The sequence below is a fragment of the Rutilus rutilus genome (genome assembly GCF_951802725.1).
Source record: "Rutilus rutilus genome assembly, chromosome: 2".
Classification (NCBI taxonomy): Eukaryota; Metazoa; Chordata; class Actinopteri; order Cypriniformes; family Leuciscidae; genus Rutilus; species Rutilus rutilus.
The window spans coordinates 26,941,399-26,958,878 of NC_140210.1; the positions used below are offsets into that span (position 1 = coordinate 26,941,399).

The following is a 17,480-nucleotide window of genomic DNA, read 5'->3' on the forward strand; positions in this document are numbered from 1 at the left end:
TACCGGTAGGCGTGGCCTCCTAAGACAGCGAAGCAAGTGCATTCTGGGAGTTGTTGTCTTTCATCCATATAAGCCAAAAATAAATTTTCTGGCTTTTCTCAGTCTAGAAAGCTCCAAATTCAAAAATTTCTTCACATTTATTCTACTTAAATGACCTATTTTAAATACACATTCATCTTCCCAGAGGTGAAGTATCCCTTTAAGGGCCTTAATTGCTTGAACCCCGATAAATGCTGCTTGCAGCTTTAATTTACCAATTGTATTTTGAAGAAAGCATCTATAACATACAACCTTAGAAATATGACTTCTCAAAAATGGTTAAGCTAAATATAGGGCAATATGTAAATGATTGACATTGTAAAATGGTTATTATTATTAAATTGGTTATTAAATTATTTAATATTTCATGTCAGTTTTATTCATTGGCAATTCACCAACATTAGCTTATGTATTATTATACATGGAGAAAAATATTTTATTGGCCATGTACAATTAATTTGCGTTGGCATGCAACAACTACAAAAAAAAAATTAATTTGGTCAAAAATTTAATTTGATCATTTGAAAAAATTTGCTTAGTGTTTTTTGTACTTACAATGAAAGTCAGTGGGATCTAATGTTGTTTTGGACCCCATTAACTTGTATTATATGGGCACAAACATTTTTTTAAATAACTTCTCTTATGTTCCTCAGAGCAAAGAAAGTTGTGCATATTTGGAACAACATGAGGATGATTGAACAATTACAGAATTTATTACTATTATTTTTTCGTGAACTATCTATTTAATGTATACTACAGATAAGTGCTCTATTATTTACAAAAGACAAACTGCATCTACTGTCACTTTGATAAGAAAACACCTGCCAGAAACTTCATGTAATGATTCAGTGTACTTTCAGAATCCGTTATTTTTATGTTCTTTGTGATTTTTACTGCTTCATACACTTCAAAAACATCATCCTTCATTCTCACATGCCTTTTTAAGTTTTAAGACAGGGCCATACCAGAGTAGAACAGTACATCTCACATGTGATGAGGATGTGTTCTGTCACATGCCTCATACAGCAGGAGCTGATGGTGGCTGATTGGGCTTTGATTTGAGAGCTTTTCTATGATTGAGCTTTGAGAAAACCCACACTACATGATAACTTGATTGGGAGAGAAGGAGAAATGGAGGGAGGGAGGGAGGGAGCAAGAAGATGCACAAATGACGCATGATTTACTTTTGGGCTTCTTTTCTCTTAACAATGCGAATATCTTTGATCATCTCCTAATAATGCCACATTTTAAGGTCTGGGTAGATTAGATAGTCAGAAAACAATCAGTTCTCCTAATCAATGTGTTGGATGTGACGGGAATAAAGATTTGAGACAAGGGCCAAATTGTAATGGCAAGGCAACTGGGTCAGAGAATCGCTGAATCGCTCACAACGTGAGCAGATTTTAAATGTTAAATGCACAATCAACACTTTCTATTTCATAATCAACAACAGCAAATCTTTCTCATTCTTCAGTTCTCTCTCAGTTTTCTCTAGTTAGGTAATTACACTGTTGCTATCAGAAAACTATTGCGGATACTGTAGTCGGTATGTTCATGCTCTAGTCTTATTTAAGGTCTGTTTGTCCTTGGTTTGGTCTGGCTGTTGATCTTGTTCTCGGCACATTTAAGCCATTAGACTTAAACACCAATAACCAGAAGTTGGCTTTGAAGGACTGTTGAAGGTTTTTATGAGAGCCGTTGCCTTGAGTAGACTGCTCTTACTGTATATGCTGTGTATGCTCACAACTGTAGTCTGTTGAATCAAATAAATGACCATTTTGCAACATATGATAATTAAAAATCCCTTTTTTTTCTCATAGTGTTTTGTGATGGTTTCCTCATATTGGTTCTTTTCAGGTGAATATGTGGTTTTCTCTTTCTGTAACAGCTCCAGAGAGGGTCTGAATCTTCAGACTGTTCTAAGATTGGGCTCAGATCTTCACGAGCTCTTAGTGGATCTACTGTGTCAGTTCAGTCCTCAGCATGTCATCGCCTTCCTTAAGACATCTCAGGACTACAGACTGGAGGAGGCCATCCAGGTATAAATACATCAATCTCATACATACAAAATGGACTGTTACAATGACTGGTGAGCTGCCTAGTAGTGCCTTAATGTATGCAGCTATCTTTTAAGTCAGCATCCTAAATGTAAAGCAGCTTCATAAGTACAACCCCATTTACAGAAAAGCAGAATCTGTGATTACAGAAACAAAAAAATGTTTTTCAATGTTTTCACTGACCAACTTGATTGTATTTCGAAAACATTAACAAATTAGATTTTGATGGGTGTAACACAAATCTTTTCACATTGTTATGTTCGGTAGGTGGCGAAAGACCTCAATTATTTGCAATCTTGCTTTGTGAATTTCAGAACAGTTTAACTTGGATATTCTATAATCTTGAAATGTATTAATATTCACAAAATACAATCTAGTTAATCAGTGAAAACATTGGAAATCTTTTATTTGTACTTTTGTCAGTTAAATAATGGTTAAAGAGAATGATCAAATCACTGATTCTTGATTATATTGCATTTAACAAAATGTCCCAACTTTTCTGGAGAAGAGGCTGCAGATTTCCAGAGAATTCAAAAGCCCATAATTCTCAAAGCTCTACAAATCCCCTTTACCTTGAATGTTTTCATCCATCCATTTTCCAAACCACTTTTACTTGTTTATTATATATTTGGGGTAATTCGTTAATGTTTTCTGCTACCAAAAAGTACTTTCACCCCAATGTAACATTCTCCACTAAAATCAGACAAATTCAGTAAATAGCATATGGTTCTACAGATAGTGACAGATTTGAAATGCTCTTTATGGCCAGCACTCTATTAATAACCAGACACCAGACACAATTAGCAATCCTCAAGTGAAGTGAGACTTAGTTGATTCCCAGAATTTTAACTTATTGATAAGCTAAAGACCAAGTTGATAAGCACAAACGATACATAGCACACACATTCATTGGATAAAATAGGTGTGGTATTTTTCCATCAATACTTTTCAGTACTCTCCAGGGGCAGCTTTGCACATTTTTTTGAACGCAGCTAATATGAGGACTCACAAATGTTGTGTTTTAGAGAAGCTCACTCTGAGTTTTGTCAGCACATATTGAAAAGTATATTTTGCATACAGACGCTGACATATTGTGCTTCCTGACCATTTATTTGATTATTTAGACAACCCAATTCGCTAAAGGAATTCAAATAATGACTCGAATGCGGCCAGCAAATCTATGCTGAACACAATTTGCACACTTCTTCTGAGTACCAGGCTATCGAGGATGTAACAGGCTACTGAAATCTGGCATACATTACTCTGATTGTACTGCACTCCTGTGATCCAGACTCCTGGATTGGCTCATTAAAATCGTGCAAAATATGTTTGACTACTGCAGGAATCTGAATATATGTCCAGTCATAACATGAACAACTGCAATGATCAATACAATTTTTTACAAAATCATTTTTATAATGAATGTAAATCCTGGTTATTCTTTGCAAGTCTCAGAAAGTCAGTTCAAATCTCTTTAACCAAAAGAAGACATTTGCGCAATATTTCAGCTATTTTTGTCCATGCAATAAAGTTCTTTAGTCAAAAAGAGTGAGAGTTTGCAATTTAAGTAGTGTGATGCTAAATTGCCAGCAGGCAGATAGTTTGTGAATAAGGCACAATCTATAATGAGCCAAATTTGCATAAAAAGAAAGCATGTTTACGCAGAAAAATTTGAGAGTGACTTCAGTGTGAGTTTACCACATTTAGCGACTGTTTAAACTGGATTGCGAGTGATTAGTAAATAAGACCGTTTTTGCACAGAAATACAGATGATTACTGATTTCACAGCTCAAATTACATGTTTGGCAGGGCAGGTTGGGATTAGTAGACCACACACTATCTAATCAATCAACATGAAACCACTGATACAGTGTGTAAAGGTTGCTTGCCAATCTGATGTAATTAGGGTGCCAGCTGACAGGCTCAGGCAGAAAGATGCCTGGAGGAACGAATGAATGAATAATGGAGGGAGGGAAGATATCTGCCGTGCTTAAGCGCTGAGACAGACAGACAGACAGACAGACAGAGGCAGAAGAGAGAATCAATACTGTTACAGAGGCTGAGTGGCACCTGCTAAATATTTGAACAGACAGCTTGCACACGCACATACATATAAAGCATCTCTAAAATCCTGCCATCTCGCCTTATACTTGTTTCTCTGCTCTTTGTATATGTCTCCATATCTAGACCCATCTGCTTGCTACTGTGTTTCTGTCAGTCTGTATTGTCGTTTTTCTCTGTGCACTCTCATACCTGCCCTGTTTTCGTATTCATGGATTGAACTGTATTCATGGATTCCTGTTTTTGTGTTTCTCTGCCTTCTGCATAACCCCCTTTAGTTCCAAAATGTTTTTTAATGTTGCATTGTGGAAATGGTTTTTCGGTAACAAACAGTCTCACCTAAACACACTTTCTCAATCTGAGTCTGTTCGTCATGCGGGCGGCTCGGAGTGGATCATTTGTCTTGATAATCTTGACAATTTGACTGCAACACAATTGACTGTCTTATCTCTGTCTTGTCTAATCACAGATCACAGAGAAACACAAGCTGCATGAGGCCACAGCCTTCCTGCTGGAGAGGAAGGGAGATGTACAGGGAGCTTTTGAAGTGCTGCTACAGGTTTGAGTTCCTCACACCACACAAGCCTGCAGCAAGTGGATCCATGTTAGCTTAAATGCTTATTGGCTGCTTTGAATGGCATTTACTCCATTGTGACTGAAATACAATAACAAATCAAATACATTAGAACTTTTAACAACTAGATGTTGTTGTTGTTGTTGTTGTTTTTCATATTTTAATCATAATGGAGCAAATAGCAGTAATTAATTTGCCTGCAAAGCTGCGAACTCATTGTCTTTCAGTAACATTTTCCAGTTTGAATCCAATATATTTATAATTGATTTGTTTAGACCAGCAATTTTCTGCATTAAATAATTTTTTAGTATATGGATGATGATGATTAGAATTATACAATTATATTATTATAAATCCATCTAAATTATTGTTACTTGGAAATTTGCTATAACACTGTGAGCACAGGCAGTCAGCGCATGCTCTGGGACTCTGTGTCTGACAAATGCACCACATTTTTATCAGGATTACATTGAACAGGTCTTTACATATGATGCATTCTTGCATTTAACCCTCAAAGAGATAGTTCACCAAAAAAAAATAATTCTGTCATCATTTACTCACCCTCATGTTGTTCCAACCCCTTAAGACTTTACTTAATGTTCAAAACAGAATATATTTTTAATGAGACCTCCAGGTCACTAAAACTTAAAAGATCCAAAAAAAGGTTATGGTAAAGGCATCGTAAAACAAATTCATATGAGTTGAGTGGTTTAATGGTCTTGTGAAGAGATATGATTTCTTTATAAGATGAACAGATTCAATTTATTTACATGTAAACAATGGGAGGAACCTTGTATTCCAGACTAAACTAGTGGTAATGCATCTGATTGTTGAAACCACAAATGTAGATTTTACTAGTTAAAAAAATAAACCTGTGAGAGCGTGTTATAGGCTATATGACGTTAAAGCCAGATATAACAGCGCTACTGCAACACGATGAGTATCTCTTCAGCAGCTGAGTATCTCTTCAGCAAGCCAACGTGCAAACTGACGCAAATGAAACTGAAAGTCGCAGATTCTTAAAACACAATCATCTTCATTAAAAGTAATGAGACTAAATGATCTAACCAGTGCTTATGCCGCCTCTCTCTCTTTGCGGCATTTCATCTTGAAATTAGCTGATGATAAATAAAATGCAGCTCATATCTGTTGCTTTCGTTGACGTGAACTCCGTTAAAGGGATAGTTCACCCAAAAAATCAAAATTTCTGTCATTAATTACTCACCCTCATGTCGTTTCAAACCCGTAGGACCTTCGTTCATCTTCGGAACACAAATGACGATAATCTTGATGAAATCCGAGAGCTTTCTGTCCCTCCATAGATTGCAAGGCTATCAGAGCAGACGACAGGACATTATTTTCAACTTGATGTTTTATTCTCCATCATTCAATACATTTTGCCTATACATAAATTAACCTTTATGAATTAATTAATTAATTCATTCATTAATGAATGAAGGAGGCACTTGTATAACATAACTTTATCTTATGTCATTGCAGATTAAAATATGTATCTGTATATATCATATATGAAGCCCAAGGCTCTATCGCCTGATGCCCTAAATGGTGTGCAGGTGGATCGCCTGCAACAGCCATTTTAGGATTGTTTATGATTTGGTATTAGTGACTTAGGAGTCCTCTTGACAACCCCTAACTTTTCACAGATTTAGGAGCTGTTTTTTTTTTTTTACTTTTACTAAAATGAAATTAAAAAGGTGTACTTAATAATTTTACTGGAGTAAAATTTTGAATTGAGTATCTGTACTTTTACTCAAGTACTTGATTTGTGTACTTCATCCACCACTGCTTCAGAGTGGTGACCATACACCTTTGCATCGATGGAAACTTGGAAACGATGGAAAGAGGGTCAGCAGTTTCTGAGAATAACTATCACAGAGAAGTTAGTCTGATCTTGTCACACCAACACTGAGGTAAAAAAAATAAGAATAAAAAGCATGTCAGCGGATTTTCTCCACAAATTAGAGTTGTTTGGCATGCCATCACATCCTGGTCAGCATCTGCAAGTGCACTATTATAAGTATCCTGAGGCATATCAGAGCATAGTGTGGGAACTGCACTGCCCCGAAGTATAAAGTACTCACGAGAGTGGTGCAGTCAGTAGATCTTATTACTGGGCCTTAAACATTAAGGACAGGATGTTTACAAATAGATGTTTAATGAAGACCAAGACTAGATAGTTTCACTGCTGCTACTGGAAAATGCTATCAGAGCATCTAATTACAGTAAAAAACTTTGTAACAGATGTCACCATCATGTAGTCACCAGTCTCAATGTATCCATTGGGAATCACCATAATAATGTACGACCATAAACTAATGTCTAAAGTACCACTACTTCGCTAACTGCTTTTGAACGCAATGTGTATGTGCATGCACACTCTGCAACGAGTTCTCTCGCTTCGTGGTAATGTGTTCACAAGATAAAACAATCAAATGCTCTTCTTGTTCAAAATGCCATCTTGGCGAGGTATTGAAGTAAACAGTTTGTCTTAAGTAAATGTAAATGAAAGTCGTTTCATCTTCTGTTGGATTCATAGTGTTAAGGTGCGGTCACATGTGCAAATTTTGGTACAATTTCACAAGCATAAAAGGTCCATTGTCTATTGTCAGTAGTGTAATGATGTATGAATCATAGCTCACACAAAAATCATTTATCAAACCAAGCAGCTATGTGGTGAATCCTGCGAAATCTGCTTGCTGGGAATCCTGGAAAGACTTTTGCCCTCACACGAAAATCCAGATTACGCAGATTCCTATTGATATGACTGGATTTCGCCTGTAAAAATGGCAGAACAACAGTAAATGTGACAACACCTTAAAAGTATGAAATCAGCTTTCAGCTTAACTGAAAATGTTTGGAATATTGTTACTGTACTAATGTAATGCTAGCCATGGCAGAATCGGCATCCTTTTTTTTAAGCACTGATTTAGATTTTGCAAAAAATCTGGAAGTCTGCAGAATGGATTTACTCATAAAGTTCATTTAGATGTTGTTTCAGAGAACAGTGTCTTAAATATCCCTGGTGAGACAGAAAGGGCAGGTGGAAATGCACTATTGATCTGTTGATCTCTGCTTCTCAGACCCTGAAGGGCAAACTGCACGAACTTGCCCTAAAAGGCTCAGAGGCAGACAAGCCCGACGACGATGAGGAGGAGGAGACGGGCAATGAAGTGCAGAGTCTGTTACAAATAGTGGATGAAGCTCTGCATGACATCATTGCTTTGTGTCAGAGGAGCTCGCACGGTCTCAACCAGCAGCAGAGAGAGGTGTGTGTGCAGTCCCAACAACCTGTGTTGTTTTTCATAAACAGGATGTATTGATCTTCTTATTCACGGTTTTACACGTCTCTCTCTCGCTTTGTGTGTGTGTACATCAATCTCCTGTCACTCTCAGGCTCTGTGGTTTCCTCTCCTCGAGGCGATGATGTCACCACAGAAACTACTCAAAGGTGCCGATGCCAAACACACTTCAGACGGTGAGACACAAACACACAAGCACACAAGTGGTCCTCAACCTCTGTAACTCCAAGGCCCCAAAGAATTTTTAAGTATTTCTTGCTTTACTTCTGAAATGATGATAAGTATGCTCTTTTAAAAAAAGAAAAAAAAAATTATAGAAACTATAGTTGTCTATAGATTAAATATTTATGTAGCCGGCCTTCAAGTTGCGTTTACAATTTCCAAGCACATAAATTACCAAGTGAATTCGTATTTACTAGTAGAAAATTCCAAATCCTAGATGCATTTGGATACTGTGCATTTATAAATGATAAAACGAGATAATAAACGTTATTTATATATATATATATATATGTATATATATGGGGTGAAAAAGGGCTCAGTCAATCCCAATTGTTTCTTTCTTTCCTCAGCGCTAAAAGAGCTCACTATGAAAGTCTTAAACAGCATGTCCAGTTTTATTGCCCCACCTGCCATCATTCAGCGCATCCTACAGGTAAGCAGATACTTTTTTAACACCTCCTACAGCTAGTTTTACAACTGGGCTGTTTAATGTGCGCCTGTTACTAAATGGCATCCATTGTGTGCGCATTCAGGCATGCATCGCTGTGTTCCAGTAATTGTGGCATGTATGAGATTGAGATATTATTGTTCTGTTGGGTATGTGGGATTTGTTTGGAAAGACTTGAAACCTTCTGACTTGACAATAGGATTGCAGGCTCAAGCTCAAAAATCCCATGGTTCTTATTTGCACAGATTCTGCATTCGACTGCTCCAGATATATCAACAGATCAGTCATCTTGGAATGTTTTAAAATTTGTTTTTGTCATGCACTTTCACACAATCCGCTCTTGATCCTTAAATTTAGATTGATGGAAAAACTGCAGAAGCTGAACAGCAAATTTGCTTTCCAATGGCTCTTCTAGCTCAGAGTCTTGTGCAGCTGTTTCAAACACACACTCACACAAACACACATTTTTCTTTCCATGAGATCGATGCCACAGCTCAAGAGTAGGTTGAGGCTTTGGGCAGTGGAAGACCTTTATCTGTTTTCATCTGCACATATTCAGTCCTGTCAGCTTTCCCCCATCGATCTTCCGGTCTCCCCTCTCCTTATCAGTGCTATTACATCAGCACTCTGCTGTTCTGCTTCAAACTGCTGTCTTTAGAACTTCTAGGATTTCTTTTGAACCCGTGCTTATTATTATTTTGTATTTATTATTTAGTGGTTTGCAAAGAATTGCAAATCAGTTCAAAGTTTTGGGGTCAGTAAGGATTTTTGGTAACACTTGATTATAGGTAGTAACACTTGATAAACAGTAAGAAAGCACTTATAATTCATTTTCAAACTATTAAATATTGCGTGATATACAATTGCGTGTGGATTTTGTAAGAGGTAAAGGAATTTCAAAATGTTTTTGGTGAGTTATTATTACACAATACTTTTTCTGACCTTTTTGAATCTTGCCCCTGACAAATAACCCAAATTACAAAAAAAGACTAAAACTAATAAAAACTAAACTAAAACTAAGCATTTTCAAAAAATAAAAACTAAACTAAACTAGCAAACCCACTTTAAAAACGAATTAAAACTAAACTGAATTTGAAAACAAAAAGTCAAAATGAAATAAAAATAAAAACTAATGAAAAATGCAAAACTATAATAACCCTGGTTCACACACAACCCGTAAAAATCCCGTAAAGACACGTGACATCGATGTGACTTGTAATGTCTCAGCAGCGTCTTAAGTTTGCTTATGAGCTGGGATTTCTCTCTCGAGAAACCACGCTTGTGCATTTTGTTCTCTGATTCAATCATAAACTTGCGCATTACGTACTGTTTCACAGCTGGCGAACGATCCCGGCTTCAGCGTCATCACTACGACGCGGCATTATTACGACTTTTGTTCACACAGTGCACGTCCCGGGACTGAACACGGCAATGTTACTAGGTCCCCAACCCGGCATCGATGCCAGCATCAATCCCGGGTCGTGTTTGCGTTCACACAGAAGGCGTTCTGGCAATTTCCCGGCAATTTGCCGGGATCATCGCGCTGTGTGAAAGGGGCTTAGTTAAGTTATTCTTAGTTTTAATGTAAAAAAAAAAATTTATCAACTTGATAAACTATACATCATTAACCCTCTGGGGTCTGAGGTGTTTTCTGTGCACTGGAGGTGTTTTGACATGCCCTGAAATGTGTGCTTATTTCTGTTACTTGTAACATTTTCATGGCTAAAGTCTGATTACACTGTATTTATTCAGCACAAACTCTGCTAGAATAATATGTGAGCAGCATGTATGTAAAAGTTTGTAGTTTTCAGAAAATTGTTTATGCCTGGTTTGTGAAAAAGAAAAAAGCAGGTCACTGAAATAAGGCCATAAAACCCATACTGACTATTTATTCACTAGACTTTTGAATTTTTGCTTCAAAACGATGTGAAAAACATCATGCCCACTCAATCACATAAAGAGACTTCAGTTTAGAAACTCTGAATTAACTATATTTGCAACTATATTTGCACTGTATATAGCACTTTATAGAATACAGATCGTTTTAAAGCAGCTTTACAGTGATAACTGGAAAATGATTCAGCTGTACAGCAGCTGTAAAAGAAAATAGTGTCATTGTTCAGATGAAGTCAGTTCAGTGTTGATTCATTTCCTGTTGTAAAGATCATTGATTATTAAATTAGTTCAATTCGGCTATAAAGCAGCTCTGCACAAAACACAGTGATGTCATTGTCCAGTTCAGTTCAGTTCTCATCGAATAGTGTCAGTGCAGTCAAATCAATATTGTTGAATAACTGTATACTTATTATAAAATGTTAGGATGCATGAAATTGACCAAAGTAAAGAATGCAAATAAAGTAATTAGATTTAGATTCAGTTTCAAATAAATGTTGTCCTTTTGAAGTTTCTATTCATCAAATTATCCTCAAAATGTGTCATGGTTTCCACAAAAATATTAGACAGCACAAAATTGATAATAATAAGAAATATTTTTGGAGCACCAAATCAGATTATTAGATTAATTTTTACAATTGTATAAGACTGAAGACTGTAGTAATGGCTGCAGAAAAAATCCCATCATTACATGAAAAAATATATATTTTAAAATAAATAAAAATAAAACTGTTAATTTAAATTGTATTAATATTTGACAGTATTACTGTTTTGTTCAAATAAATGCAGTCTTGGTGAGCATAAGATACTTCTTGATTAACACTTAAAGGGATAGTTCACCCCAAAATGGTGTCATTAATTACTCACCCTTCATGTCATTCCAAGTAGAGTTCTCAACGGGCCTGAAAATGACAACCCGACCCGACCCGGCCCGTGGCTTTTAAACATGAATCATCTGCCCGAACCCGGCCCGCGGCCCGACGCTGCTTCGGATTTTTTTTTTTCTCTCATAAACGTATTATCATGACCAGCAGATGGGAATTCAAATCAACCTTTAATGTTCACACCTTTTAACAATACAAACAATACAAACAATACAAACAACTGAAACAATAAACTTTAAATATATAAATAGGCTGTAGTAGCGACGGTGAATTCACCTGCGGCAAGTTTACTTCTCACCAACTCCATCTTCTTCTCCAGACTAAAGGCGTGCACGCAGCGGCGTCAGGTCTGCCCCCGCCCCTCTCCATGATGCACGTTACACGCAGCAGCCAGACTTTCTTTACGGTGAACAGCAGCGATGATTAATAAATGTTTTTGTTTTTTTTTGAGCGGAAAAGATTAAGCCCGAGGTCCGACCCGACCCGAGTCATTTGATTATATTTTCGACCCGAACCCGGCCCGAACCCGCGGGTCCCGTCGGGTTTGTCGGGCCGACCCGACCCGTTGAGAACTCTAATTCCAAGCCTTCGGAACACAAATTAAGATATTTTTGATGAAATCCGATGGCTCGGGGGGGCTCCATTGACAGCAATTTAATTAACACTTTGAAGGCCCAGAAAGTTAGGAAAGACATTGTTAAAATAGTCCATGTGACTACAGTAGTTCAACCTTAATTTTGTGAAGCGACGAGAATACTTTTTGTGCGCCAAAACAACTGAAATAACGACTTTATTCAACAACGCGCGTTCACAAGAGCACCACGACGCATGCGTGTGGAAAGACGGGATCCTCTGTTATACAGCGAGATACATGTGTCGTGTCGTCTCATCGTCTGAATTATCCAAACTTTCAAGATGTGGCATGACAATATCACAATCGATGCAGCACACACTCTCCTGTTCAGTAGGCATCGCTTGGCAATGATGACATCTACACCACCAGCTCTCCATTGCTCTCTGTCTTTCAGAAGCTTGTGGTTGTGTTGCAGCCTCTTCTATCTCTTTTAGTTTGTTCTCTGTATATTCTGGATCGAATATGTAAGGTTGTGCAAAAAATGCATTCATGCTCTGTGTCGAAATCTGCAGACATAGTTATGAACTGTTTTATTTTGAGCGTGCGTCTTCCTCTGCTTGTAAACACAGTTACCTGGACATATGTCAGAACGCCAGCTCCTGCGTCATCACCACACATGCATGCGTTGTGGTGCTCTCGTGAGCACCACGGAGACTGATACGGAAGAAAAGTCTTTCTTTTTTCTTTCTTTTTTGGCGCACAAAAAGTATTATCGTCGCTTCATAAAATTAGTTGAACCACTGTAGTCACATGGACTATTTTAACGATTTCTTTGCTACCTTTCTGGGCCTTCAAAGTGTTAATTAAATAGCTGTCAATAGAGCCCCCCCTGAGCAATCGGATTTCATCAAAAATATCTTAATTTGTGTTCCGAAGATGAACGAAGGTCTTACGAATTTGGAATGACATGAAGGTGAGTAATTAAAGGGATACTTCACCTCTGGGAAGATGAATGTGTATTTAAAATAGGTCATTTAAGTAGAAGAAATGTGAAGAAATTTTTGAATTTGGAGCTTTGTAGACTGAGAAAAGCCAGAAAATGTATTGTTGGCTTATGTGGATGAAAGACAACAACTCCCAGAATGCACTTGCTTCGCTGCCTTAGGAGGCCACGCCTACCGGTAAGAGTGCGCAGTTGTAAACAACAAAGCTAGCCTACGTGATGAGTTTGCGAGGGATTTAGAGATCGTCCAAAATGTCCGGGATTCGGCTTTTGCGTTCTACAGTCGCCATTCATCATGTTTACTGTGGCGAGCAGGACGAGGCTGACGGCCGCGGGAGAACAGCGCGAGGCCGGTGGCGTGATTACTGAGACGCGCCGGGTCTCGCATCTCTCACGGAGGAGCGGGAATTTTTCTTAGCAATGGTAAAACGCACATCAAACGATCACTTGTTTAGCGTTCATGTAAACATACATTCAAATTCACCAATCGGAATGAATTCAGTTAGATTGAAAGGTGTGCATGTAAACAATGAATGGCGACCGCAGAAAGCAAAAGCTGAATCCCGGACATTTTGAACGATCTCGCCCGCCGGACAAGTCCGGGAAAAGGAGGATGGTTACTTACTCAGCTTTCTCCTACTATTCAGCTTTCTCCACAGAACAAGAGCCTGCTAGCTTAGCTTCCAAAGAAAGACTGATTGTGTGTACATTCTGTGAGTGAGATCCCACCCTGTATGGGCGGGCTGAAAACATGCGGAACAACGCCTTCTACTGCCTGTAGTCTTTAGCCTCTGGCCAGAAAATCCTCCGATGACGCAAAATGACGATTTTTCGGAGGATTTTTTCCAGACAAAAAATACATAAATCTCTTGTCTCAGGGGGATATGAGGGTGGAAAGCATGGCAATTCGAAAATACTACAGGTTTTCTACTAATACAAAGCTTAATGCTAAATCCTGAAGTAACCCTTTAATGACAGAATTTTCATTTTTGAGTGAACTATCCCTTTAATAAACTTACTGACCCTAAACTTTTGAATGGTACTGTATATCACAGAGAAACACACATTAACTGAAAATAAATATTTGCTGTCACTACAGTTTTTTGTTATTATACAGGACATGTTCATGTTCATTTTGATTCAGGGATAGTCTCTTTTTGTGACCAATGTTGATTCATTAATCTCCCTGCCTCAGCATCTATCTGAGAAGCTCTGGTTCAGCCCGGCTGCTGATGGTGACATTTGATGGCATTTGCTCACAGTGTGTAATCATTAGTACACTGCTGTGAATGCAAATGCAACTCTGACAGGGAACAGGAAAGGTTATAAGGAACCCTATCAAGTTATACTAACAGATGATCGCAATCAATATATTACATAATCAACAGGTGTTGTCTTGAATGTGCACTTACATCTGGGCACATGCAGCTGTATGCACTGTGCATGCTGTGAACGCTTGCTTATTGATGTATTATTGTTTTCATTATGATGTAGTTCATGGCGTACATTTGATTTCCAATTTGTTTGCAGTTTGCACTCCACAACAGAAATACAAGAAAGGGGGTCATGGGGTGGTGGTCTATACAGGACATGTGTGACACGTCACAGTTCCAGTCTGCTCAAAGCTGATCATCAGCTAGTCCAGGCTGGTTTAAGTTGTTAACTACACTCAAAAAAAGAATGAGTAAATTTTAATGCAGTGAAATCAATTAAATATACCTTATGAAATTATGTTAATGTAAGTAAAAAAACAAAAAAAATATTGTACCATGACAAATAAAACTGAGTAGACCCAATGAGTTATGGTAACTCATAAATATTGGCTTTTAATTTTTCCACTGTTTCCCGAAACTGTAGTAACTTAGTTGCTCATCCAGTGTTCAAACCACATTGGTTCAGCTCTATAGAACCGCCATTAATGATGTCAAGCAGGAGGTGGAGTAAAAACTTCTGAGATTAAATTAAAGTCCACATGAAATCAAAATTGACCATATTTACTTTGTTAGCACACAATACTGTTGTCCATTATTCTCTGTTTGGTTTCATTTTCATGGACTTTTATTTTGTTCTAGTAATGTTCACTAATGTTTTCATGGAGATTCATTTAACGAGCCCAGCTTGTCTGCATTTAGTTCATCATTATTGTGTATTTAAGTCCCTCAGTTTGTTTCACTCATTGTCCGGTATTGTTTGTGTCTTTGTGCTTTATCTGAGTTTGATGAATACATTAAAATTTGATCTTTTGCTCCTTCATTATCATTCAGTCCAAAATGTTTCAGAATACCGGACCTATAAAGAAATAGGGAGATTGCAGCAATAAATGTTGCCCCATTGAGAGGACGAGAAGGGGTCGTTATGCTGCAGTAATAAGCAGCAAAAAATGGTTTCAACTGTGATGATGATAACTGTTTCTGAAGGATTTTGTACCACTGAAAATTCAAAACGTTTTATCACAGGAATAAGGTACATTTTAAAAATATAAAGTTTATTTTTATTTTTTTAGTGAAGAGCATGCTTAGGATAAAGTTTGAAACATGTCATATGTGAAGAGAATGTTTATTATTATGTGTAACTTCTAGTGTTGTCAAAATTAACACGTTAACGCATGCAAATCTTTTTTTTTCATTTTAACTCGTTAAAAATATTTAACGCAATTAACGCAGCATCTGTTTTTTTTTCTGTCATCCTTTGGCTGCGCTACGTAAGGGATAATGTACATCCAGCCGGTTGTTTTCTCAATAAACACTGACAGGGTGATCAGGCTTAAGGGGTTATTCTGAGATAACATCCGGCTGGATGTACATTATCCCGTTTGTTACACAGCTACTTGCCACATAAGTAAATAATTAGACACAAAATATTGATCTGAGTCGAAATATTTTATTAGGTCCTTAAATGCAAGGCCTCCGCGGAGAGAGCAGTTGCTAGCGCGGCAAGTTCAAAATAGAAGTACATTTAAGGGATAGGGTAAAGTCTTACCACTTACCCCTTATTACACAGCATTTCACCACATAAATAATTATGGGGATAAAAGATATTGATTTGATATGAAATGTTGATTTGATATGTTTTAAAATCGTTTATTTCTTACAATCCGACAGTGTACAAAACAGTAGTTGCAAAATGGCATCAGCTTCGTTTGTATGAAATGAGAGAGAGCGAGTCCACGATACTGGATGGCATAATTAAATAACTGTACACAAAATGTTGATTTGACCGAGTTTTAATATTTTATTAGCTCACCAAACGCAAAACTTCCAAGAAGAAAAAAACGTTCCTAGCAAGAGTATAGCGCTGCTGACTTCAGTTACCCAAATGAGCCTGTGTTATATGTTTTCAGCGGTTGTTATTGGAGGAATAACATACCGCTGGATGGTGCGATTGACAAATCAGAATCAAGTATTTCACAGATCTGTGTAATAAGTAAGGGATAATGTACATCCAACCAGTTGTTCTCGCAAAATAAACCCCGACAGGGTGATCAGTTGCGTCGGGGTCTTGCATCAGCCTGAAGGGGTTTATTCTGCGATAACAACCGGCTGGATGTACATTATCCCGCTTATTACACGGCTACTTGTCACATAAGTAAATAATTAGACATGAAATATTATTCTGAGTCGAAAATTTAAAAGAGCTATTTTATTAGCTCTTTAAATGCAAAGCTTCTGTGGAGAGAGCAGTTGCTAGCAAGCGCTGACTTCAGTAACCCAGATAAGCCCGTTTTATCTGTTTTTAGCGGTTGTTTTTGGGGGATAACATACAGCTGGATGGCGCGATTGATCAATCAGAATCAAGTATTCCACAGAGCCATGTAATAAAGTATACGATCACGCTATTATTCTTTAGTGCTTTAGTGCTAAGTGCTATTAAACCATTAAAGCGCTATAAGACGCAAAAAAAGAAAACGCATGTAAAAGAGACATCAGTATCAGTACTGGTATCAGTGATACTGGCCTTCATTCATAGTGCTTAGTAAAAAGATGCCATTAAACAAATATATTTTTTTATGTTTCTACATTATTTTGGAGATTAATTGTAAAAAATATTACAACATTAAAATGATATATATTTACATTATAAATATATTAAAAACTTTAATGTTAGGTGTGATTAATCACGATTAATTACAGAAAATGTGTGATCAATTAATTTTTTAATCGATTGACAGCACTAAATATACCTTACCATATGTATATAGCTTGACAAATCCCAAAAAATTGTGTGAAAGTGTGAAAATTGTGTTTTAAGAGACTGCATGAATGAAACTAAATGAAAATGCATTTAGACTGCTCTGTACAGCGTTAAAAAGTCTAAACACATGGTATACTTTTTTTTATACATTTTGTCTATGCAGAGTAATATTGCACTAATTTTACTATAAAAATAGTATATATAACTATAAATA

The 17,480-nt window shown here is 37.2% G+C and overlaps 1 protein-coding gene across 1 annotated transcript in view; it reads left to right on the plus strand.

Annotated features, from left to right (window-relative positions):
* vps8 (VPS8 subunit of CORVET complex) overlaps nucleotides 1-17,480 on the plus strand; it is a 145,053-nt gene that overhangs the window by 82,869 nt on the left and 44,704 nt on the right. The window contains exons 35-39 of the mRNA XM_084389952.1: nucleotides 1,928-2,078; nucleotides 4,627-4,716; nucleotides 7,833-8,018; nucleotides 8,146-8,227; nucleotides 8,624-8,706. Coding sequence (XP_084246078.1) covers nucleotides 1,928-2,078; nucleotides 4,627-4,716; nucleotides 7,833-8,018; nucleotides 8,146-8,227; nucleotides 8,624-8,706 — 592 coding nt within the window. The remainder of the gene's footprint in view (nucleotides 1-1,927; nucleotides 2,079-4,626; nucleotides 4,717-7,832; nucleotides 8,019-8,145; nucleotides 8,228-8,623; nucleotides 8,707-17,480) is intronic.